Below are 26,383 nucleotides of genomic sequence, written 5' to 3'. Positions count from 1 at the left end.
TGGAGACTGTGGGAAAGAGGTGAAGAGGTGAGTGCAAGCAGGTTGGAACGGGTGGAGAAAAGTGTCAGGTGTGTTGTGTGATAAAAGAGTATCAGCAAGAATGAAAGGAAAGGTGTTCAAGACGGTGGTAAGACCAGTGATGTTGTACAGCTTAGAGACAGTGGCACTGAAGAAAAGACAAGAGCCAGAGCTGGAGGTAGCAGAGCTTAAGATGTTGAGGTTCTCTTTGGGAGTGATGAGGATGGACAGGATCAGGAATGAGTACATCAGAGGGACAGCTCATGTTAGATGTTTCGGAGATAAAGTTAGAGAGGCCAGACTGAGGTCGTTTGGACATGTTCAGAGTGAATATATTGGTAGAAGGATGCTGAGGTTGGAGCTGCCAGGCAGGAGGTCTAGAGGAAAACCAAAGAGGAGATTTATGGATGTAGTGAGAGAGGACATGAAGTTAATTGGTGTGAGTGAAGAGGATGCAGAAGACAGGGTTAGATGGAGGCACATGATTCGCTGTGGCGACCCCTGAAAGGGAACAGCCGAAAGGAAAAGAGAAGATTTAATTATAGGCACAGTGGGGTTTTTTTTAGCTAAATGCTAATTACACCATGACACTACCAACATAATCACAATGACTATGATAACATGTTGATGTTTATCACATAATGTTTACCATCTTAGTTTAGTGTGTTAGCATGCTAACATTTGCAAATTAGCCGTAAACACAAATTACAACTGAGACTGAAGGGAACGTCATCAGTTTTTTTGATATTTGTAAACCAAAGTTTGACAAAGGTTTATCTGCTGGTGGCGCTAGATCAAAAGTCAGGAAATCACTAAAGCCTGTGGGATACATTGTATGGGAACCAAGAATGTCTGACAGGCATGGAGAAAGCATACAAACTCAATACAGAGAGGCCCCTAGCTGGCTGGATGATTCAAACCCACAACAACACTAAGCACTGAGCCAATCTTCATTAGACTAGAATTTGCTGTGCCACATTCAGAAAATTCACCTAACTGAAGCATTTAATTGCTTCTTATTTGATTAAAAAAGCGTGATTCCTTCATGATGCAGGTAAAATGTTGTATAATAAAAGGGTAAAATTGTATTTAAAAAAGCCACAATTACTAGTATTACTGCTCAAGTGAAGTTCTATAGACCTGCAGATGCCACATAAGAGCAACAGCACACAAAATAAAGGACAAACATCAGAGGAGTCTAGACTAATGAGCCGGTTTTGCTGCTTAGTCCTCATAACAAATGTGAGATGGCATGGTCAGACTATGAAGAACTTAATGCTTCATGCACTCCATAGCAGCTAAGCCGAATTTACAGTTACTTACTTAGATACATACCTAATCAGTATGCGTGTGAGAATGATACTACTTTTCTCTAGTGTGTTAATCTACATGAATGGTGTATGCTTAATGATCTTAGGCCTCGTCATGCCAATAAAAACTCTTTGGGTCTTCTAATCTTCTGTTTCTTCTGACAATATACTTTCAAACACATAAGTTGCATGCCTTTCCATGTCATCATTGGTCAACAATAAGGCTTTTTCATCATGTCTCTGAAAATGAACCTCCTGACCCTGTCAACATCTACCATTCCTGATGGGACTTCCTGTGGGTCGTGGTTTAACTGGGGGATATGATGGCAGCCATTTCGCTTCTTCCACATAAAATGCCTATGTTTAGCCCCTAAAAGTGTGTCAAATGCATTCCATTTCCCCCTACATTGGCTGGGTGTGTCTCCGCTTTGCAAGGCAGAATTTTATTCCATGGAAAACCAACCACACAGCAGTGAAATCACACACATGCACAAACACACATACCTTGATTAACAAGAGAGGGAGTTTTCTGTAGCCACACACACCAATGAAAACTTTGTCCGCTATCAAAGCATTTGCCCTGCACATTACACCCACACTCACACCCTGTGCTCCAGGCCAAAGCCTACACCACCTCAATAAAAGTGCTGAACTACACATGGTGGACACCCTACCTCCATGAAAATCAGTCTGAAATAAGACTCAAACTCAAAAAACTCCTAACTCCATTAACCACTTAACCTCCAAGTAATATACACATAACCAGTTTGCTTCAACTGTGCCTTAACTGCTGATAAAGAACAAGTTCATGAGACGGTGTAGTCCCTCAAGTTCATGAGTCAATAATAACTTTTTTAGGTTCTTTCAAAAGCCATGATGGCAGATGAAATAAATCCATTTGCATATGTGTTGAAATTATAAACATACATACAACATTTCAAATGACTCAATTACATGCTACTCATAAGTAACACTCTTAAGGAGTTCAGGCTGTGTGTGAAGTTTAACAGGTGAAGGAATAAAGCTTTATGACCTATTCATGGTGTCTTGTTGTGGTAGGACCACTGCCAACTCCTGATAAAAGCAATGTGGCTTCTGGCCAAATGGGGATATTCTGCAGGTTTAATCAAGAGATAAGCTTAAAAATCCACACTCAAATCTCCCAGTGATTACAGTGTGAGAAAGGGACTCACACTGGGACTACTGTATGTCGTATACTTTGTGTTGTGTAGTTGTGTAGAGAAACAGATTCCTTTTATGTCTACTGAATTACATTTATTTTTGCCATAAACAAACATTTGGGGAAATAACTGTTTCTGCTTCATTCATTCAATAACTATGGTGAGGGGGGGGGGCTTCTGTTCAGCTCTGTTCATTTGCTGCTATAAGTTAATGTTGATGCATAAAGCTGTTGTTCATACTACCTCAGGAAGTGTTGATGAAATTTGAATACATTTCTGACAAAGCATGATAAAAGGAGAGAATCTGAAAACAATTCAATTTATTTATTTCAATTCAATTTTATTTATAAAGCACCAATTCATAACAGAAGTTATCTCATTGCACTTGTGCTATAGAGCAGGTCTAGACCATACTCTAATATTATTTACTCACATCTTATACACTACAATGAATTTATGGCAACTGGAGTAAACAAAACACTACAAAGAAAGCTCTATAGTTTAGAAATTAGTTTTTGATTTGTCAGTAAAACAGGACAACGGAGGAACCATGCACGAGTGAGGTGGTTACATGAGGAGGTTCAGGAGCTTTTTACAATTTGGGTAAACCTCAAATGTAATAAGAGGTCATTGGGCAATATTTCTGTGGTGTTGGGCAATGTCCTGTGCTCTAAAACGGGTTCTGTGATATAAAATATGGCCTAGAATTAGAACTGGACTCCTCTGAAATAGCACACTCTATGCATGCATTCCATATGCTGAGACCAAAATGCAAGTCTATACAGCAGTTGGCTGTCACTGATGTCACTCTGAAGCTGAGTGTGCCAACTGTGTGTGTTTGTTTGACTCCACAGTTACGTCTGGAACCAGCACAAGTTTTCCTGCTTTTTGATGTATAAATTATGCATGAAGAGTGAAAATTGTGAAAATCAGAACAGAGGAACAAACTTCTTTGATGTGTAATCAGTCAATCAACCTTAGGTGCATATGTAACTGACAATGCTCAGTCACTTAAACTTGTTCAATGGTATTTTTTCAGTAGTTTTGGCCAAACTGACTTGGTTGGTGGAAAACTGAGGCATTTCTTGTGCAGACTACCATAGTTGGTAAGTTATTGTGACAATAACTATAAAAGATCACCATCACACAAATTTGTAATCTTTACTTGCGTGTTCTCCTAAACAAAAATATGTGGATATATATCATCAAATCAGAATTTCTATATTTTCAAATTAGCTGAGCTGCACAATTTTTCCACATATGGAGTTTCTACATAAACGTAGGAAGAGCTTGAAGATGAGTGAGTTTGAAGGCTTTTCTCATTGACTACCATTGTAACTCTATTTCAAACAAAGTTGAATATTTTAAAAAATTTTAATGGGATTTGAAAAGTTAATACCTAGAATATACAGAAGATGTTTTGACGTGTGAATGGAGTTTCTAGCTGAAAGTATGAATGAGTAGTTAAGAGTTGAAAACATGGGTAAAAGTGGAAATGTTGAACATTTGAACATTTTGGAAAGTATATGAATGAGAAAAGTAATAGCCGGCGTAATAGACGGCTGGGAGCTAAACTGGAATGGAGTTTGTAGTATGGAAGTTTGAAAGTATGAACAAGTAGATACACCTTAATAAAATACTTCAAAAAGTTTCAAAATGTCTAAGATCTTTGTGTGTGTGTTTGTGTTTATTTCTGTCTGTCTGTACGTTTGTGTGTTTTCTGTATCATTAAAAATCCTCAGAGAGATAGAAAAAACTGTTTGTGTGTGTCTGTCTGTTTCAAACTGACCTAATTAATTCATGTCAATCAGCTCTGTTTCTCCCCTGAGATCCAAGGTTGCCATTGTGATGGTAACTGCTGTAAGCTATATATTTCAAAAAGTACAAAAGGTAGAAAATAGCTGAATCATAGCACAAATGGAAAGGAGCAAGGACCACCTAGACGACGACACGGCAGCCTTTGTGAGACCCTAACTGGGTTGATATCATCAGATTCAAGCCTTGGTTGTACCACATACATGGCCATGGTGAGTATTCAACATGACACACAACCTGAATGACCCACCATATCTATACTTTTGAAATAAATTAAAATCCTGTGTTGCCCGCAGGAATGTTCTGTCGCTTGTGCCGAAAAGAGGTGTGGGCAAGAGACCATTTATTATTGGGTGTCAGCTTTATCGAGTTGACTACCTGGACAAGTACCGTAACATTCAACACCACCAGGAGAGTGAAAGATCTCATTCCTCATTGATGTAAGATAACATGTTGCATAATTGGTCTGTCAACATATTAAAGCTGGTAACCAGTATATTGACATGGAAGCTATACATTCCTCTAGGAATGTTTTTGTCAATATTTTGAATTTTTTGTTGCTCTTTTCTTGGTTGTTTTATAGCTTAAAATTTTATTTGTATCATAATGATGATACTTTCCATAAGATCAAACTCAGTGTTGGTTGCCTTCAAACTAGTGGTGGTGTGCTGTGATTGGAGGATTTAAGTGCATTTATCACATTACAAAGAGAGCAGGCACATCACACCAATTACCCTGCTCTATTGGAGCTTGCAGAGCTACTGGAGTGCAACTACTTCATTTAACATAACAACCAATTTTTTAAAATTTGATCTAAACTTCTTAAGATTGGGAAAAATACCAATTAAAAATAAATACAAAATGTACATTTTAACTAACCTGATGCATGCTTTTAAAACAAGTTTTTAAAATATTTTTGAATTGCTCATCTTGCCAACCCTTATTTGTCACTGACCCATGGTCCCGACATTGAGCACATTAGCAGATTTCTGAGAAGATTGGAAAACCAGGGTCTTGGCCAGTACCCGGAAATGCTTTTGCTCTTTTTCATGCTTCTCCCATGATAAAAAAACTCCGAAGGGAGATGATATGATGTGAGTGGCTTGTGATAATAGGTAAGGTTATAGTCCCTGCAAACACCTGGCAGCAACTTTTAAAACAACACTCTAATTACCATGCAAACAACAGATGACACACCAGTCTGTGAGCTGAAAACATTCAGGGGTCAAAGAAAGCTGAGTCTTGAGTCACCAGCTACAAAACACCACTGCAGACAAGTGGATTTCTAGGCTGAGATGAAATGTCATACTGCTCACATAGCCTCAGATGCTCCAGGCTGTGAGAGTTTTGGGGATAAGCTCAATTTGTTTTCTTGAGAGCTTATTTATTGCTTATTGTAGCTAATTCCTCAGTTTCCAACAACAATGCTAAAGCATTTGTTAACTCTAGTTTATTCTCACTAATCTGGGTCATTATATCCCTGTCAACAGAGCTTTATGGCACTGGCTCTAATAAAATTATGTTTCTTAATCACATCTCTCAATGAAAACTCAACATGGGTTCGGTTTGAAAAGTTGTGTAACTTCTCAATCTAGACAAGACGTGATGTCTATATGTGTTAATAGACTGTCAACCACACAAGTCGTCATCCGTCGTACTTTACCAAGTACACACACACAGTAAGTTGTACACCAAACTCAATTAATAAATCTGTCTATTTAATAAGCTTACGCGTATCGGTACTGGCCATGGACTGTACGGTACAGCAACAAACCGCTTGTAATGAGCTGTAAGATATTGAGACTTTATTCAAATGTCTTGTCACACTAAATATACTATCGGCGGTCTTGGGCTATTTAAATGAATTAAACATTTGTATATGTTATGTCGTTTGTGTTGAATTAACGTTATTTACATGCAGAATTTAAGGTTAGTTCCCGGAGATTCGCAAAAAAAAAAAAATCACACATTATGCTCTGAGTGACCTAGCAAAACAACACATTATTTCTTTTAAGCGAAATTTTATACATAATTGGCGCATATGCTTTCATCGGGGCTGGTTAAACACTGACGTCGCGCAACAGGTGGTGATAACTTGTACAACACGTCCGACAGGATTCCTCACACATAATGCTGCTTTAATATTGACAATGCAACAATAAATAATGACCCTATGGCTTTATCAAGAGACAGAGCTAAATCTGAGTTTGGAAGTTAGCTACAGACGACAAAGGCACGGTATCACCAGTGCAGAATGTCAACACAAAGGACAGCTAACTTTGACGGTAACCTTACTTACCTATTACGGAGTGAGTGTTATTCCAGTTTGGCAAAAGAAAACTGCGCTGCTCCGAGAGTTGCTGGATATGTAAATACCATTATAACTCCATGTCGGGTACCAGTTGTAATGAGTTGTGATACTTAATAAGTATTTCTTATAGTTTCGGGTGAGGAAAACAAGTGAACCGAATATATCCTTTGGCCGGCTGCCTCCATGGCCCTAACAGTTCTGAGGAGCTATTAGTTGTTTCTTTTTCTGTAAAACAAGCCATTAGAAGAAAAGACTTCCGTTTACACTTTTCAAAATAAAATACTGTAAAGCAGCACACTATGTACCTATTCCAAAGAAAAGAAAATCTAAATTTATATTAATAGATGATTTTCGGATCTGTGCTGTATGTAAACTTCCTGTGGCAACCTGTTTTCTTTCCAATATTGATTTTTCTCTGAAGTTACTCCAAAGTACCCACTACCCAGTGCAATGTAAGCTCAGTTAACCCATCCAGTTGGTTCTTGAACGTAATTGACCAGACAGAGTTACACAACCTCAGTTCTGTGATGAAAATACAATCATATGTAAAAACAGAACAAACTACTGGTATACAAAACAGAGTTGTCTGATACACTACATGTTGTGCATGTATATGCATATGAACACGACAATAGCATTTTCTAAATAGTTAAAGCAATAATGTGATCTGGGTAAAAGGTTTTATGTGTAAAAATATTATGTGTTGCTCGTTTTTTTTCGTCCCTCTTCCCAAATTTTCCATAGATTTAACATATGTTTGACAGTAAGGTTTGACAGTTGGTCTAAATTAATTCCCAAATTTACCTTGGTCTAATGACCTAATGGTGCAAGATCTGTGATTCAGCAGCATATCTTTCAGTCAAATTCCATGCTTTTAATTTAAAGATAAAGCCGCACTACTCCCGGAGGTTTTCGTCTTCTAACTGGCTTGATGCCGCTGCCTCCTTCCCCCCATAGCACTGCAAAGGAACAAAAACAAACTCTGCATTAACTTTCATGTCACGTGTCCCGACTGGGAAAATGTTATAGGTCCCTCTCCAAAGATTGAGGGTTTATCTCCAGTTCCGAGAAGTAACATTCTATGATACCTTTTTCAAAAGTGACTCAAGATGTAGTTACTCTAAAAATAAGACAAAGTTAATTTAAAAAAAACTGGAAAAAAAACTCTGTTGTAGGGATTTTCAATTTTATCACATGGTACATGGTACATACTTCATACTATTTTATCTGATTTTTGTAATTTTTCCATGCTGATTAAATGTATATTCCCTTCATTTAGATTTTGTTTTAAAAGCTAGCAATATCATCAAAAGTGGAAAGAGGAACAGAGAAGAAAAAAATCATACTTTGTAGAAACTGCACTTCTGTAGAAGAAATATTAGTGTAAAACCAACTTATATTTACCATAGCATTTCCGCTCTAGCTAGAGTCGCTGAGTTGAAACAGAATGGGACTGCATTTAGCTTGATTTATATTATATTTATCATTGTGGAGTTAACTGCAGCCATATGAATGTGCCACTTTCAGCTCCAAGAAGTTTCTCAACAAACAGAAAACATGCTGTATTCATGGTACTCATGTCTTTACAGAGGCATTTATTGATAACTATATGGGACATTAGAATAGGCCTTTTTCACAGCAGACATTTGACTTATCACAGTAGGAAAAGCACAAGTGTAACTAATAACATTAACAATGGCTCCATTAATTTACATTTTTTCATTTGGCAAACACTTCAGATCAATGAAATTTTATTTATGTTGCACCAATTTATAACAGAAGTTATTTCATGATCACTTTTGTCCATAGTTACTTGAGGTACAAAGGAGATACAATCAAAGCCACAATAATTCACTTCAGGTGTCCCACTAAGCCATAACAGTGTGTATTTTCCTGCTGTAACATGTCATAATGTCTGTCATCCTACCTGGGTAACAAAAATGAAGCACAAAGATGATGAATGTAAATATTGTCTGAACTCAAATGTTTGAGTGTCCAATTGTCATGCAAAAATAATAATGAAATGATTGGCTATTTCTTGTTGTGAGTTAGGCTAAGAAAAATATATATATATATATATAGTTGAAATAGAATCCCTTTCCACACTCAGAATAAAATCCCACAGAGACTAATTTAATTTAGTTCAGCTTGATTTATACTTGAAAAGACATTTACACAGAACCACTTGAGTTTCCTTCACGCTGAAATTAAGAATCGTGTATAATTTCACTGGAGCTAAAAACAAAACTGATTTATCACCTGAAAATTATCAATATACATTAAAAAGTAACAATATTCTATCTGAAGCACATCATAAAGACCACATTTTACATGGTTTAACATACATTATTAAAAAAATTACAAAACTACATTACAGTCAAAATTAAATAATTGTAACTCTGGACTAGTTTGTATTAACACTGTTTACCCTGATGTACTGTAGGTATCACTGTCATGGTCTATATGCTGGCTACATCTGACAAAATCATTTTAATTTAGACCATAAACCAGATTACTTAATCATAGATTAGGTCAAATCCTGCATGTTTTCTGCATGTCTTTTTTCTGCCTAGTCAACTCAACTTGTGTATTTCTGGTATAAATAAAGAAAGGTCATGCTATAAGGCTATAACCAACATGTTTGTGCTTACAACATCAGTTTTCCAAAGCAACTAAATTCTTATAATCCGTGTGTCACCCACTAAAGTTACTGTTAAAAGCTGTTAAACAAACCATGTCTGTGATTAATGCCTCAAAAATTAGCACTTATGACAAGCTAGTTGTTTCATGTGTGCTTAATTGGTGTAAAATTGACAAATAATCTGCAGCTATAGCTATTCATTGTGTAACGATTTTAATAATAAATGTAATAAATAAATGATACTACAAACTACACAAGAACAAGTGGAAAAAGTCATGGAGATGCTTTTTCCGGGCAATATAGTATTCAATTTACTGAAAAATTGCAAATACTGTTAGATGTTACTGTTCCATTTTAAGGCAGGAGATGATAGGGATGACAGAAAATAACCTCTTCTTTAAAGTTTAACCACTTTCAAAAATGATTCAGTGTGTTGAGACAAGTGCTTTGATTTCATCACCCCCTACAGTATAAATTGTGAACATCCACTGTACAAATTCTCACATATTGTTTAAGTAACCCTCAGTAGAGTTACATAGCTGCATTAGTCAATAAAAAGGGAAAAATATTGTTGCCGTTCAAGAGGTGAAACAATGTTTTAACATAGAGAAAAATTCATACAGTGGAAGGTTTCATTCCAAGACACTATATATACATTTATGAACAGCTGAGACTGATGTGCACTGACGAATATTTTAAAAAGAAAGATTGCATCCTTATCAAAAGTGAAGTTCCGAAAGGCACACCATTGCCAGGTTTTCGTTCTCTAACATAGCTCACTGAAAAGGAGAAATGCCTCCTCATTCAACTCTTTAAATGACACATTTGAACTATCTGCACCTTGGAGGAAGAAAAATACCAAAAATGTACAGTGTGCATGTGTCTTTAAGAGAAAAATAATTATAATATTGCTATCATAACAGCAATCTTTTTTTTTTTTTACATTTGAATATATGTGCCAGAATGTTTAGGTATCTTGGGATAACTAATAAGTGAGATAAATGTCAGTGTGTGCAGCTTTGGTTAAAACTGTCTGTTTCCTCAGAATCTGGAAACTCCACAGGAGGTTTGCAGCAGCGACGGCCGGTCCCTCCCTGTCTGAACGGGGCAAATCGCAGCCATTTTTTCACCACGTCAGCGTACTGGTGATGTGTGGCCTCCTTACCCACTGGTGTTCGTTTCAGAGCACCTAAGAGGAGAAGCTGGAGATTATCATGTGTACAGCTCAATGCTATTCATTTACCATCCTTATTAAACCATAATAATCCAGATTGGGATCCAGACCAAAGAAACTTGATCAAGACATCCTGAGTGTATAAAGTACCTATTCTGACACCTGGATGCGTAGCACTGCACACATTTTCAGATAGCTAAACAATTTACTTGGAGTAGTGACTTTAAAGGATGAGTCAGGTGCTTGAAGTCATTTTCAACATTTACTCGTTTGTCCTTTTCATCAGACGCATACAGCATTGTTTCCATTTGAAGGCAAGTATTGTCAGTGTATGTGGTATTGAATCAAAATAAACTACAGTGTGTGTGTTCATGGTAGTAAAGGAACATGTCACCCAGTGCAACAGTGTGACTCATTGGGTTTTTAATAGTTTTTGGACAACCATGGAGCTCTATGGCACAGAGGAATAATATATATCAGGCTTTGAATACACAGACAATACTTGTTAGTAGGATCAATTCATTGTTAGTTTTAGTCTTTTTATGGTATTTGTTAACAATATGAAAAATAGAGAATATTAATAGACTATCCTTTAAGCTTACAGATCTACAGTATATTATGCATCAATTCTTGTGCTTCATTTTGCTGCTGTGACACTTCATTCCTCCTGTGTGGGATCAATTGAGTTTATCTTATCTTATATTTAGTAGTTTCAAGTAGCATGCATACTTACGGAAGAGGACCCCTTGGAGGCGAGTGTTCCTGAAGCTTCTCTTCTGTCCGCGGCCCACCCAGTTGAGCTCAGAACCAAGAGCGAATGAAAGTACAGCTTGCATAAGACGTCTCACTGCATCATCAACTGTAGCCCCACCCATCCGTGACAGGTAAGACACCTTGAATTTGGACAAGGTATCAACATCAGTTTCACAGCAGGCACTGAGCATTCACACGGCAAGCAACTCAAGGTACTTGGAGCCTTAAGCATCACATCACACATAAACAGCACCATTTTAACTACCATTCTCTTCTGTATTCCTGCATCCACCAGCTGTCTCTCCATCTCATCCAGCTGCTCGAGGGTCCTCAGGGGGAGATCCATGTCCAGAGCCTCAACATCCTCATCCTTGTGGCCAGTTTGACCCTGCAGTCGGGCCTGAAGATCCCTCAGCACTGCCCACTGCCTTTGCTGCTCCTCTTTGATCTCCACCAGTAGAGCGATGATCTTGCGCTGAGCAGCAGTCTCTAGAGGGGAAGTGGTGGAGAGTAGCTGAGTGTGATAGGATGGCGTAAGGGTAAAGATTCAAGAGGTTCAAGATAGGTGAATACATCTGGCTACTGCCATGGATAACCTACAGAAGAAAACTGTCATGTGATATTTACGTGATAGATATGTTGCCTGAGGAATGGAATGTTGATGACATGACATAGTAGAAGTTGTGCAGAATTGAATTAAGTTTAATGGTACTACAATGTCAAGTGTGATGTGTAACTTTTTAAACATCTAAGCTGAAGTTATCATTACAATGCTTGGCCTTCTGTAGCCTATGCCTCGGAATATTGTGGTCTAATAATGCCTATATGATTATCATGCAGGCTACAGGTCTTCTGTCAACACTGTTGGTAGGATAGGTGGTAGGTAGCAGTCAAAAACCCACAACATAAATATTAACGGATGATACACGGACCCAACTTGAATAACTTCATGAGACACAAACCATGGCAACAAACTTGACAACAAGCATGTCCAAGTCATGTTCAGCATTTTTAAGTGTCCTCTGGAACACTTCCGTTGTTGTTTTGTGTCTTTGCAGCACGTTTGTGATTTGGTTGTGTTGTGTGTGTTTGCAGCATGTTTTCTAAATGCTGCGCATGTGTTGTCAAATTAATGAAGATGTTGTTTTAATTTGCTTGTGTTTTGTCTATTTGCATGTTTTCTTATGTTGCAGTGCGTTTGACCTTGTCGGCCACCGTAGCTTTTGAATGCTTTAGTAAATATGTTCAAAACAATACTGTCAACATAATTACATATTACCTGATACTACTAACTAAAAAAACTTGCCTAAATAAATTAAATAAAACTATAAAAAGTAAAATAAAATGGCCAGTGGATAATGATGCTAGTGAATGGTTTTGAATTTTACCTTTAGAAATAATAATATAAAAATAGGATACAGTTCATTTACAGAGAACATAGCAGAAATAGTATTTTGTTAATGGCAATTGCTAACAATATCACACACCATTGCCTTAAGTACTTAAAAGTACTAATGTTCACGTGAATTTTGAAGTATCAAATTAAGTTGAATTACCTAAAAATAACGTAAGTTTAACTTTCTTATCCATCTTTCTGACAGACCATTTAAACAAATTCAAACTATTTCCAGGTTTTGTTGTGGAGTTAAATAAATGGTTCGCAGCTAACAGTCTACCTGTGGATGGGGCAGAAATGATCTTGTCAACGGCTCCGGAGCTACAGGCGGAGGAGAGCGGCGGCTCCACACCGAAGATCACGTCCCCGCGTCGTACTTCGTCTTTGAACTCTTCCCCTGAGCGTCTGGAGACATGTTCAGCCAGACTGTTCATCTCATTGGACACAGCAGACAACCTCTGCTGGAGGGTTTCCAGAGCAATGTCTGCCATATGTTTGTTCACAAAACCTTCTACTCGTCCTTGCATCGGCCAGTCATGATTATCTCCGTTATCATGCTCCATTTAGCCTAAGTTTGTCCAAACGGTGTACCGATGAAACGTTACCAAAAACCTTTTGATAACGTTTCTTTGCTCATTTTACGAAAAGGAAGGAGCGGAAGTTGTTATAAAACAGAAATTTCTAGCGCATGATATCACGTTGCACAAACGTCACTGAAATGTTGAAAGAACATTGGGGCGGCTACAGAACTACATTTCCCAGAAGGCAAGCGCCTCATTGCCAAAGGCATTGATGCATATGCGTCAGATTTTAGGAGTTTATTGAGGAATTACTTACTAACAAATTCATCGCAGTGCTGTTTGAGTGACAGTCACTGGGGGGTCTAATCGTGCCATTTAAAAATGGGGAGTAAAATCTTTACCAAAATTATGTTCAGTGAGAAATATGGAATGAAGTTTTTGTACAGGTAATATAATCCTGTGGAAGTAGTACTCACAGTAAAACCCATTTATTTATTTATATATATATATATATATATATATATATATATATATATATATATATATATATATACACACACCCATAATAATAATAATAACTGTATTACTATTATATTTATACTATAATTATCATTTACAAAAACCATACAGGAAAAATACACAAATACATTTTTCAATTACAAAGGATGGAATGCACACGAAATGAGAGTATGCACACATCTTAGGTAATCTAGTACTGGTACTTTTGCTGTTCCGGGTAAGGATTTAGTTTTTATGCGTGTAGTAGCTGGAATAGCCTCCAAGAGGACCTGAGTGGCTCATAGCTTTTAAGCATATGGTGGCGCAAAGCCATTCAGAGCTTTGTACAAAAAGCAAGATAACCTTGAAGTCACATCTGGAGCATACTGGAATCCAATGTAGTGATTTGAGTACAGGTGTAATGTGCTCTCTTTTCTTAGTCACTGTGAAAAGCCAGCCTGCAGCATTCTGAATGAGCTACAACCGCCCAAACAGAAGGCCATTTCACTAGTCAATTTTACATGTCACAAAAAGCATGTACATGGTTCTTCAGGTGTGATTTAACTATAAATTATGTAAGCAAGCAAGCAGGATTAATAATTCCAGGAGTGTTCTATCGTAGAAAAGGTTTCAGTCGTAGTCATCTGGACACTGATTACTGATTACTGGGCCATCTTGGAAACAATTAGGTCAGTTTCAGGTGAAAGCTATTAACAGATACTCAGGTAGATTCCTTCCTGAGGGCAGGGCTATGTAACACAGAGTAGCTTAAAATTCTAGTTCCCGTCCCATTTTTTCACAATTGAGAATGACTTCCGGATGGGAGCCGAAACGTCTTTATTTATATACCACATTTAATTCCAGATGGAAGCACAATGTGTTGCACAGTGTGATATTGTAATTCCAAAATATTGTAATGATAAGACATTAGACATAAGTAACCACAGTTAAAATAGACACATGAATAATAATACATGTCAGTTTAAAAATATTTTAAAAGTTGGAATAGAAATAAATAAATAAACATAAAATAATAAATTAAAACCATTAACAATTAAGAATAAAAAAGGCTAAATAAAACCATTTAAGACCAACAGTCGACCAATAAAAAAACAATAAAATAAGAAAAATAAAATAAAAAGTTAAAACCTGCAAACCAGACTACTGAAAATCGCAGCTAAAAAGGAATGTAATGAGTTTGGGGCACACCTAACATGATTGGGTAGGGAGTTCCAGCGGCTTGGAGCATAAAAGCTAACAGCAGTTTCACCAGTTTTCGTGGAGACCAGATGGCCTGTTCCAGATAACCTAAGCGGTCTTGCTGGTTCATAGCTCACAAGAATGTTGCAGAGATATTCAGGTGCCAGACCATGAAAGGCCTTAAAAACGAGCATTCAAATTTTCAAATCAATTCTAAAATTTACTGGGAGCCAATGTAACGACCTCAGCACAGGCATTATATGGTTGTATTTCCTTTCGCTAGTTAAAACTTTAGCAGCTGCATTCTGGAGTAGCTGTAGTCGAATGAGATGATTTTAGAAATTCCTGTGAGCAGAGCGTTACAGTAGACTAGTCGACTGGAAATAAATGTATGAACGATTTTTTTCAGCGTTCTTGAATAAAAGGATTTCTGTGTTGTCATTGTTTAACTGCAAAAAAATACTATACAGCCAGTTATCAATATCCTTGATACATTCTGATAGAGTGACAACTCAGAGTTGAGACCAGGAAGCAGAGTTGCAGTCCTACACGCTTCTCTGCGCTTCCAGAGCTGTTACCCACCCAAAACTCCTTAGTGACGGTGTCTGCCCCCTGACCACTTAAATCAATAAAATCAAAAGTTAACAGAAGAGGAGTTATACACAAAAACCTAAACAAAAACGATGAAATAGCACAACAAAATAGGAGAATTAAATGTGGACTCTTAAACATCAGATCTCTGTCATCTAAAGCTGTACTAGTGAACGATTTAATATCAGAGTATCATATTGACTAATTTTGTCTTCCTGAAACCTGGCTGGGTTATGAAGAATAAGTTAGCCTAAATGAATCCACTCCGCCCAGTCATATTAATACTCATATTCCTCGAGGCACTGGCCGAGGACGTGGAACTCATTTGAAAGCCTTCTTCTTAGTCTTTCACACCCGCTCTGGAAAACACGACAGCCAATTCTATTTGTTATAGTGTACCATGCTCTTGGTCCTTATTCTGAATTTTTATTTGAATTCTCAGAGTTTTTATCAAATTTAATCCTTATAAAAGATAAAGTAATTATTGTAGGTGATTTCAATATTCATGTGGACGTTGAAAATGATAGCCTTAGTACTGCGTTTATCTCATTATTAGATTCGATTGGCTTTTGACAATGTGTACATGAAGCCACTCACTGTTTTAACCACACCCTTGACCTTGTTCTGGTATATGGCATTGAAATTGAACATTTAATAGTCTTTCCACAGAATCCTTCTTTACCGGACCATTATTTAATAACTTTTGAACTGCTATTACTGGACTACACGCCATTAGGCAAAAACTCTTACTCTAGATGTCTATCTGCTATTGCTGTGGCTAGATTCAAGGAAGCGATCCCATCTGTATTTATTTCAATGTTATGTCTCAATATAACAGAGGACTCCTATGCAAATCGCAGCCCCTCCCAAATTGACCATCTAGTTGATAGTGCTGCAGGCTCACTAGGAACGACACTCGATTCTATCACTCCTCTAAAAAAGAAGATAATAAAACAAAGAAGGTTAGTGTTACGGACAGATCAGGCCAGAGACACAAGGAGAATAGTGAGTACTTTATTTATACACCAACAACGTGGATAGGGTTTGGTGGGAAAGCTACTGTCCTTAGTCTGGAGTTGGCAGAGATCTGGAGCAGAGTGGGAAGTCCAGATGAGAAGCTCAACTCGAACCAGGAGACTGGAGCAACACCCACAGAAGACGAGAGACACACAAACCCAGGAGATGGAGTGGAAGACTCACAGGAGACAGGAGACCAACGGGGACTGGAGCTGGAGTGAACACTCACGGGAGAGGGAGACTGGAGCTGGAGTGAACCACACGGAAGACAGGAACACGATGGAGCCAGGGAAGAGGTACTGAATAGCAGTTACAGGGAATCGTTAGGTTTAGGCGAAGTGAGTCCAAATTGTTCTAGGCTTCAGGGGAACTAACGTTCTGTCCTTTACCATGAACGAGACCGGACACCGACTGAGGTGAGGAGCTGAGTTATATAGGGAGTAGAGTGGCTGATTATGTGCAGGTGTGCGATGGGTGACAGGTGCTGGGAATTAATACTCAGGTGAAGGAGTGCGCTGTGAAGGGGAGCCTGAAGTGCGAAGTGACGGGGAGAGAACAAGACCGACTGTGACAGTTAGCTTCATGGTATATCCCCCAAACCCGCAAATTAAAGCAAACAACACAAAAACTTGAAAGGAAATGGCATTCCAACAACCTGGAAGAATCTCGTTTAGTCTGGCAAGATAGTCTTAAAACATACAGGAAGGCCCTCCGTACTGCCAGAGCAGCTTACTACTCATCATTAATATAATAAAATAAAAACAACACCAGGTTTTTTTTCAGCACTGTAGCCAGGCTGACAGAGAGTCATAGCTCTACTGAACCACACATTCCTATAGCCCTCAGTGGTAATGACTTCATGAGTTTCTTTAATAATAAAATTTTAACTATTAGAGAAAAAATTCATCAAGTCCCGCCTTCAGCCAGTATCGATTTATCTTCAAACACAGGAACCTTAAAAACAGCTGTAAAACCTGATATGTATTTTGACTGCTTTGCTCCTATCGACCTTCTCTAACTTCGACGATTAATTCATCTAAACCATCAACCTGTCTCTTAGACCCCATTCCAACTAGGCTGCTCATAAACGTTTTACCCTTAGTTAGCACTTCTTTACTGGATATGATCAATCTGTCTTTATTAACAGGCTATGTACCACAATCCTTTAAAGTAGCTGTAATTAAACCGCTTCTTAAAAAGCCCACTCTTGATCCAGGGGTTTTAGCCAACTATAGACCTATATCTAACCTTCCCTTTCTTTCTAAGATCCTTGAGAAAGCAGTCGCCAATCAGTTGTGTGACTTTCTAAATAACAATAGTTTATTTGAGGATTTTCAGTCAGGGTTTAGAGTGCATCATAACACAGAGACAGCACTGGTGAAAATTACAAATGACATTTTAATTGCATCAGACAATGGACTTGTCTCTGTACTTGTCTTGTTAGATCTTAGTGCTGCATTCGACACCATTGACCATCACATCCTATTACAGAGACTGGAACATGTAATTGGTATTAAAGGAACTGCACTGAGCTGGTTTAAATCCTATCTATCAGATCAATCTCAGTTTGTACATGTTAACAGTGAGTCCTCTGGTCACACCAAAGTTAGTCACGGATTTCCACAAGGTTCTGTGCTTGGACCCAATTCTATTCACCTTATATATCCTTCCACTAGGCAATATTATTAAGAAACACTCCATAATTTTTCATTGTTATGCGGATGATACCCAATTATATCTATTGATCAAGCCAGATGAAACTAACCAGTTAGCTAAACTTTAGGTATTCCTTAAGGACATAAAGACCTGGATGACCTGAAATTTTCTTATGTTAAACTCAAAACTGAAGTTATTGTACTTGGCCCTCAGAGACACATTATCTAAAGATATAGTTACTCTAGATGGCATTTCCCTGGCCTCCAGCACCATCATAAGGAACCTCAGAGTTATCTTTGATCAGGATTTATCCTTTAACTCCCACATGGAACAAACTTCAAGGACTGCCTTCTTTCACCTACGCAATGTTGCAAAAATCAGGCACATCCTGTCTCAAAATGATGCCGAAAATCTACTGCATAGTACAACCTAGAAGTAACAAATGACTTCTAGGTTGGACTACTGCAATTCCTTATTATCCGGCTGCCCGAATGAGTCACTTAAGACTCTCCAGTTGATCCAGAATGCTACAGCATGTGTACTAGCAAGAACTAGGAAAAGAGATCATATTTCTCCAATATTAGCTTCTCTGCGCTGGCTCCCTGTAAAATCCAGAATAGAATTTAAAATTCTTCTCCTCACCTACAAAGCTCTTAATGGTCAGGCACCATCATATCTTAAAGATCTCATAATACCGTATTACCCGACTAGAACACTGCGCTCCCAGGATGCAGGATTACTTGTGGTCCCTAGAGTCTCCAAAAGTAGAATGGGAGCCAGAGCCTTCCGTTATCAAGCTCCTCTCCTGTGGAATCACATCCCAGTTTGGGTTCGGGAAGCAGATACCATCTCCACATTTAAGAGTAGGCTTAAGACTTTCCTCTTTGATAAAGCTTATAGTAAGGGCTGGCTTGTGTGAGCCCTGAACCATCCCTTAGTTATGCTGCTATAGGCCTAGACTGCCAGGAGACTTCCCATGTTACACCTCTTTCCTCTCTCCTTCTCTCCCTCTCCGTCTGTATGCATTTTTATCCCATTACTGCATTTTACTAACTCAACATCTTCTCTCTCCTGTAGTTCTATGCTTTCTCATTTCTCATCTCTCTCCTTCTGTCGCTTTCAGCAGGTATTTCTGCATCTGGAGCTGCAGAGACTGGATCTGTGGTTGTGGGCCATTTGCTGCCTCTGTGTTCCTGCTCGACAACTGCTACTACAGTTGTTGTTATTGGCTCTGTTACCAATACTGTCATTATTATTCCTATAGCTGTCATTCCTATTATTATTAATTTATTAATATTAACACTACAATTACATTACAACTATTTTAAAAATCCTAGGTGGCATTTTCATTGGGCCTGCCTCATTGTGCCTTGTTGGGTCTCTGTAAATAATATTATAAAGAGTACAGTCTAGACCGGCCCTATAGGAAAAGTGCAATGAGATAACTTCTGTTATGAATTGTTGCTATATAAATAAAATAGAATTGAATTGAATTAAACCTATGGGCCTCAACACATCGGGCATTAATTTGCAGACCCGAACTCCCTACATTTCCTCCTTACAACGTTAGAGACACATATTTTGACATGCAAACTTAATGCCGCCTTTGCTAAACTCTTCTCCGAACCCCATTGCAGGACATCCTGGATGACTCACTCGACGAGTAGATTTTGTAATCGCAATAACCTCAGGCAAACCAAAATTAATTTTCAATCTTTTAATTGAACAACCAAAACCAAAACCATTTTATATTCATGGTGGGAAAAGAATGCCACTCAATGGGTTTCCTGTTACCGCTTTGCAGCCAGAAAAAAGAAAGTAGACTTGTGGTCAAGGGAGAGTTATCCTTGGTCAGACTGGAGGGTTTATAAAAATTGTACTATTGATCAGCGGTAACCCAGAGATATCCATATACTACCCAGACAGGTCAGAACCTAGGCCCTGGTATTCCTGGATGGCACAGTTCTGTAAAGAGTATCCCCGCAAAGTGGTGAAGACAGATAGAAAGAGATGGAAATAGGTGTTGGGCGAAATGGGAGAAAAGGGGGGAACAAACACCACAGGGGAACTACTGACATTAACATGGAATAATATGACTTACACGCCTCCAAATGAGTATCTTTTAGGAGGATGGGCTTTTATGAATGCCATAGGATGTGTGAAGGAGAGGAAGAGTCAGGTGAAGGAACACAGCTTTGAGGTAGGCAACCCATGGTATGACCAACTAGATAGTGGTCACTTAGCAGGCTTTGGGATGCCCTCTCTATGGACAAGGAATTTCCGCACAGAGATTGAATGGTTGAGAGGAAGTTGCACAAGAATAGGATACTGCACAAGATAATAAATTAAAGAAAGTGGTCCTAGAAATACTCCTTGAGTTTAATAGGAATTGCAGCTACCACGGTGGTAGGGTCATTGGGGACAAGACTAACTGTAGCAGTGAGTAAGGTGAAACAAGGTCTTGAGATTATGGCTGGGATTTATGATTGGCTCTGGCAGTACCTTGAATTGATAGTTCTGATAATAGTCTTGGTAGTGATGCTGATCATAGTAGGAGTCCTGAGACACCTCAGGTTATTATATTTGGTAGGAAGGTGTGGGAACAAATGTCGTAAGTGTTGCAATGGGCTTGGTTTCCTCTGTTACAGGCAAGCAAAATATATCACTGTTCATGCTATAGCAAAATCGGGGACAGCTACAATGTGCCAGACAATTCACCCAAAATAGATGTCCAGGTCCCAGAGAGGGGAGAAGTCTCAGAGTAGTTGCTGCAACTTGGCATGATCGGGTAATGTATGCGTGTATGTCCTCAATGTTTTCAATAAGCAACAAAGATCCTATTTTTAAAGAAATATGTGACTGCAGTCATACACAAGGCTGCGTACTTTACAGTAATATAAGGCATGTATGACATCACCTTTCAGAGGCAAGATTGGGCAAAACAGTACAAATAGTAAAAATGGCACCCAAACATATAAATTACCACCCCAAATGCTTGGTCTATTGGGAACAAGTCTGGTGAACAAGAATAGCTGTAAAGATAAAAATAAAGAAAAAAATAAATAATAAGAAAGGGACGGGCCAGGCACAATGATGACTTTTGGCTACATCAGAAAGAATAGGTGGGTAGCACCTGATACTGATTAAACAAATAAGCTCAAAATTGGCCGCACTATGAAATCATATCTAGGTGTTTTCTGTGTAAGCTTGGGGGAGACATAAGTTCCAAATAGCCTGTTACCTGAAACCACAAAGGACGTCAAATAGTGAGAAGTTAGCACAAAGGAGATTTCATAAGAACCGCTAACCACAAATACGCCCCAAAAAGTGACTATGGCACAAACAGGAAGCAAGGGGAGGGGCGAAAAACACATAACAAAAACAATTCAGCATTACAGCCAGACAAATTATTAACCGCACATAGTCTTCGGATTCTGATGCATGATGGAAGCATCATGTCATAAAAGGGGAAGTTTGAAAGGTGAAGAAAAACAAAAGAGCAGAAGGAAAGGTAGTTAATAAGCCTTGCTCCTTGACAGGATTGGGACTAGTCTGTGGAATGGTTGCTGATGTGGTGTGTGGGAGAGTGGCTGAACAAACAGGAGTGAATCCAGTTTTGCATGTAACTTCTGAATGCACTTTATGTGGGTGTTACCTCTCTATGATGGGTAGATTAAGAATGAATCCTATCTCTATGTTCTTAGTGTCTACGGAAATTGGGGTGCACTGCCAAGACTATATGCCAGATGTACCTGTGAACAGTGGTAGTAGCTGATTTAAGGATTTGCTGAACAAGGTGTTGACCAAGGAGCATAATTCTCTGATGAGGTCCTGCATTAAATCCCTTACTAGTTGCACACATGTAATCTTCTTTTGGTGACTTCTAACAGAGGTTCTAAGGCATGCAGGGTGTTATTGAGGAGAGTGGTGTTAGGAGTTAGTGCATGCTGACGGGTGAGTTGGAGCATGCAGCTATTTGATGGCTCTACTGGGAGGTGTGGGCTTCCTCTTGGAGGAGAGGCTGTTCCCCACCTTCAGGTGTGGAAGTTTCCCCACTGCCTGGGAGTAGGAATAGCTTGTGGGGTTTGATCTGGTTGGCATGAGCTGGTGGCTACTTTCGTTGCGAGACCCGGATCTGTTAAGCTACAGGTGACAGCTTTCCCACAATCTCGAAGGGGCCAGACCATCTTGGCAGAAATTTCTTTGAGATTCCCACCGGTTTGGTGAATCTGAAGTAAAATACCTTATTGCCTACTTGGTACTCGTAATGGGATGCTTTCCTGTCGTAGTAGACTTTGGATCCTTTAACACTGGCCACCATGTTCTCCAGGCCCAAGGTGAATGTGGCCCGGAGGTGGTTGCGCAGGTCCATCATGTACAGGTAAGCTGTTTGTCTCCCATTTATCATCTCGAAGGGTGTGATTCCTGTGGAGCAATGCAGGGTGGACCTGATGGCCATCAGAACCAAAGGGAGTTCTGCTGTGCACATACTTCTTGAACATGTGTATGATGGTGCGCTTGGCACGTTTGACTTGACCGGATGACTGAGGGTGATATGGGATTGGAATTTTACCTCCACTCCCAAGATGTAATATAAGGTGGTCAAGACACTGGAGGTGAAATGGGTGCCTCAATCTGAATCAGCAGAGAGGGATATCCCCCAGCAACTGAACACATGGTTCAGCAGCAAGACTGCAGTCGTCATATCCATGTCGTTAGGCATTGGGAGGCATTCAACCAATTTGGAAAACGCGCATGTGATAGTGAGGAGGTACTTGTTACCTCAAGAGGATTTTAGGACTGGATTTTAAGACAGTCGCAAACCAGGAAGAGTTCGGCGTGTTGGACGTCCTTGTTCAGGGCATCTTGTCAACTTGGCAGAGTGTGATAAGAACTGCAGCAATCTCTGCATACTGACTTGTCTTAGGGCCCAATTGGTAGTGGTTTGGTTCCTTCACATCGTCGTTGACCCAAACAACACCAACTCTGGCCCGAAACTGGCTTTCATGGTGAATGGAACAGCTGTCCACATAAACCCTTGGAAGGTCTTGATTCACGTTTTCGTCATAATAACAGTGATTTGAAGGGAGCATTGGTGTGGTGACCAGTAGGGACTGCCTGCCCTTCACAGTCACAGTGCTGGCACCCAGCCAGGCCCTGACCCAAAGCCATTTTGTGGTTTTGGGTGTATCTGACCTCAACATCATAGCCTTGTAACACCATCATCCAGGAGGCAATGCAGCTGTTGGACACTCATCCTTTTCTCAGCCATTGGCTGTTCAGGAAAGTGTCCAGGCAGGGAGAACAGCAGAGTTTTTTTCTTCATTCGGCAGGAGTGCGGTTCTGCCCACACAGAGAGCTTATCCTTACGGAGTTCTGTGAGTGGTTTGGCTATCTCCACATAGTCCTCAATGAACTGTCAGGAGTAGTTTCACACACCTTCGGAGTTTCAGTTTGGGGTTCAATGCCCTCCGCTCCTACTGCTAGACCCACATACTCCACCATTGTGTGACATCACTGGCCTTTGGTGATGGTCAATTTGGCTCCTATAGCAGCAAGCTGGTAAAGTATGTGGCAGATTTCATTCAAGTGTTCTTCAAAAGTTCGACTCCTAATCAGGATGTTGTCCATGTAGATGAGGTTTCCGTGGGCAGCAGTGTTGCTCATCGCCTTGAGAGAAAGATGTTAAACTCAGATGGGCAGCAGTTCTAGGTGTACTGGCGGTTACAGAACGAGAACGCCAATTGTATTAGTCAGCCGGATTGACTCTCATGGTCCAGAAACCATTGGCCACATCCACCGTGAAAAAGAAGGGCTCCTTTCACCTTGGCCAGTTCTTGATCCAAAAGGGATCATAGGCCAGCGGGAGAGTGGGACCTGTTTGTTCAAAGGTAGTTGATCATAAGGCACCACGTGCCAGTTGGTTTCAACACTGGCCAGATTGATGAGTTGTACATAGTTTGAGTTGCATTGGAATTCAGCATTGGTGTACAAGCGTCAATGGGTCAGTGAGAATGTGGACCGTGTGGAGGTCGGTGACTTCACAATTATGAGGATCCTGTAAGAAATGTGCTGGAAATCATGTGTCGGGTTCCTTTGATGGGTCCAACTTTGCAGGTGAATGGCGGGACGTTTCAAACTGTTTCACCGCCTCTGTCAAGTATTTCTGAAACATGTTCGGTCTTCTCCATGTTCTCTCTTGACTTTTCCCCTCTCTGGGGTTGTCTTGATTTTTACCATTATACCTGTTGTCTCGTCTGGGATTCCTGTCGAACCGTGCCTTGTTTGTTTGTTTTGATTGGAAGGTGTTCTGTGGTTTTGGTCTGGATTGATGGGTTCCATTCCCACCCCCTGGCTCGGTCATGCCCTGTCCTGGCGGGGGGTTCGGCAACCTTGGTATCCAGCCCTCATGTTGACCCTGGTGCAAGACATCTCGGGTGCCTTTGAGCACGAGGTTGGGGTCTTCTGAGGCTTGGATTCCCAAGATTTTAGTGCCATTCTCGACCCTCCTGGCAGGGCATCGTGAGTTTCCCATGCCAGCTGAGCACATTTCCTGATCTCCTGCATTGTGAAATCTTCACGGCAGCCCATGGTTATGTGATACCACACATCCTCATGGAGATTATGCAGGAACAAGGACTTGAAGTGCTATTCCTCCTCCAAACCTGGTGTGTTGCATCCCTGGAAATATGCGGCTCTCTTTAATACTCGCTTGGGTGTTCATGCTTTTTTGCATGATGGCAAAGGCGCCAAGAGTGGCGGTGGCAAGGTCAGTATACAGTGAATACTCATCCTGCAGGACTCGGCAAAGTCCCGAGTATCGGTCTCGGGTTGCTGGCGGGAGTGTTTCCATGAAAACATGAAAACTCCTGGAAGTGGTTTTCCAGATAAGCTTTAGCTTTTCACACGATGATGCGTGAGGTAGATCCAAAAGGCAGCACTTTATCTCTCTGAGATAGTCATCAATGTTCGACTCTCGGTTGTTTGGGTCAAACCGTTCTACATCCCTGGCAAGTGACTCAAGCTGTCAGGTGCGCAAGCCTTGTTTTCGGGAAGGGCATGATCCGTCCGAGTCATCTGAAGCTCCATAGTCGCTCAGGTCACCATAGCGTTGAGGACAACTTCTTTCCCTGCACGGCGGGGATGGAGTCTGGCCAAGGCACTGGCGCAAGCTGCAGGATCTATATGGTTCGCTAGTGGGTGATGGACCGAAGGTATGTAGTGTTCTTCCCCCCTTCAGCGTGGAGATCCTGTCCTACCAAAGCGCAAGGTATTACGACTAATGGTGTACTAGCTAAGTGTGTACTCAGAAGCCCCAAGGTGGGGCTGTTGTCTCTGGGTTGACTGGCATTGCTAGGCCAGTCCGTTGGACCTCTTAAAGCCTTTGGATGAGGGCTAGCCCTCTTGTCCGTGGGGCTTGCTATTCCAGGTGCAGCCAGCTAGACGCAGCTGCGTCAGCTGGCTTCCTGGTTGGTTGGTTGATGTAAGATGTAAGATGTATTTTAGCATCACAGGTATTAGTGTCATACCTATTAAGGTTATCTCTGTCCTGTAAGGAGAGATGGAGGAGGCCAACGACTACATCCTGCAGGGCTAAGTCATCTGATTCCTGAAGGTCCTGTTGACTCATCTTCACCACTCTGATTGAGGACACACTTAATTTAATTTGTTGTGGCGGGGGAAAGCTGTTAGTGTCCTAATGCAAGTGCACAGGTGAGCAGCTTCAACCTGGCTTGCTAGTTAATGTTAGTATGCTAACTACTCTTCTACCTACTTTGCAGGTTGCATAAAATGATTTGACTTTCGTCCTTTCGAGAATAATTGCAAGTGTTATAAGATCTCAAAAACAACAACAACAACATATCAAACTGTTAAAACAATTCAAATACTGTCCACTAGTACCCATCGGTATAATCCACAACACAACTGAGTATGCTCAGCAAATTGTGCAGAATAGTAATATCCTAAAGAAAATGTTCTAAAATCTCCCCCAAATTTAAACAAATTAATCATTTAGAATTCATTCTAGATTATTATGCATAAATATTGCAATAAAGCTGGTATTAGATGGCCTCACATGAGGCACAGAATGTAGGGATTCAGGTAGGGCAGGTCTGGTTATTAGCAAAATTTCAATGACATTTATAAATATTAATATAATTAATTTTAATATTATCAAAATCATTAATATGGATTAATCATTACAGGGCACCACCCTGGGATCAGGGACCTATAACCAAATGTGAAAAACAGTCTCAAAAGGTGGCTGTACAACCAGAAATGCTGATATTTGAAGTACTA

At 39.9% G+C, this 26,383-nt stretch overlaps 2 protein-coding genes across 2 annotated transcripts in view; both read right to left on the bottom strand.

The window, feature by feature from the left end:
• LOC122884301 (ras and Rab interactor 2-like) overlaps positions 1-6,881 on the bottom strand; it is a 60,909-nt gene extending 54,028 nt beyond the window's left edge. The window contains 1 exon segment of the mRNA XM_044214076.1: positions 6,624-6,881. The gene's annotated coding sequence lies outside the window, so the exon portion shown is untranslated.
• A 1,329-nt stretch (positions 6,882-8,210) lies between these two features.
• Positions 8,211-13,331, bottom strand: si:dkey-187a12.4. The gene is made up of 4 exons (XM_044215035.1): positions 12,880-13,331; positions 11,469-11,692; positions 11,184-11,343; positions 8,211-10,465 (listed from the first exon to the last, which is right to left on the bottom strand). Exons 1-4 carry the CDS (start codon positions 13,160-13,162, stop codon positions 10,281-10,283), a joined length of 852 nt encoding a protein of 283 aa, XP_044070970.1. The 5' UTR covers positions 13,163-13,331; the 3' UTR covers positions 8,211-10,280.
• Between the last annotated feature and the right edge of the window lie 13,052 nt (positions 13,332-26,383).

Source organism: Siniperca chuatsi, linkage group LG11, assembly GCF_020085105.1.
Source record: "Siniperca chuatsi isolate FFG_IHB_CAS linkage group LG11, ASM2008510v1, whole genome shotgun sequence".
NCBI lineage: Eukaryota > Metazoa > Chordata > Actinopteri > Centrarchiformes > Sinipercidae > Siniperca > Siniperca chuatsi.
This window is presented reverse-complemented; position numbering and strand designations above follow the sequence as displayed.

Bases quoted from the DNA above. Each gene is read 5' to 3' on its own strand.
- si:dkey-187a12.4 (XM_044215035.1), bottom strand. From the start codon at position 13,162: ATGGAGCATGATAACGGAGATAATCATGACTGGCCGATGCAAGGACGA. The intron at 11,693-12,879 runs GTAGACTGTTAG...CTTCCCCTCTAG, and splicing joins CATTTCTGCCCCATCCACAG to AGACTGCTGCTCAGCGCAAG. The intron at 10,466-11,183 runs GTAAGTATGCAT...TTCTCCTCTTAG, and splicing joins CCTCCAAGGGGTCCTCTTCC to GTGCTCTGAAACGAACACCA.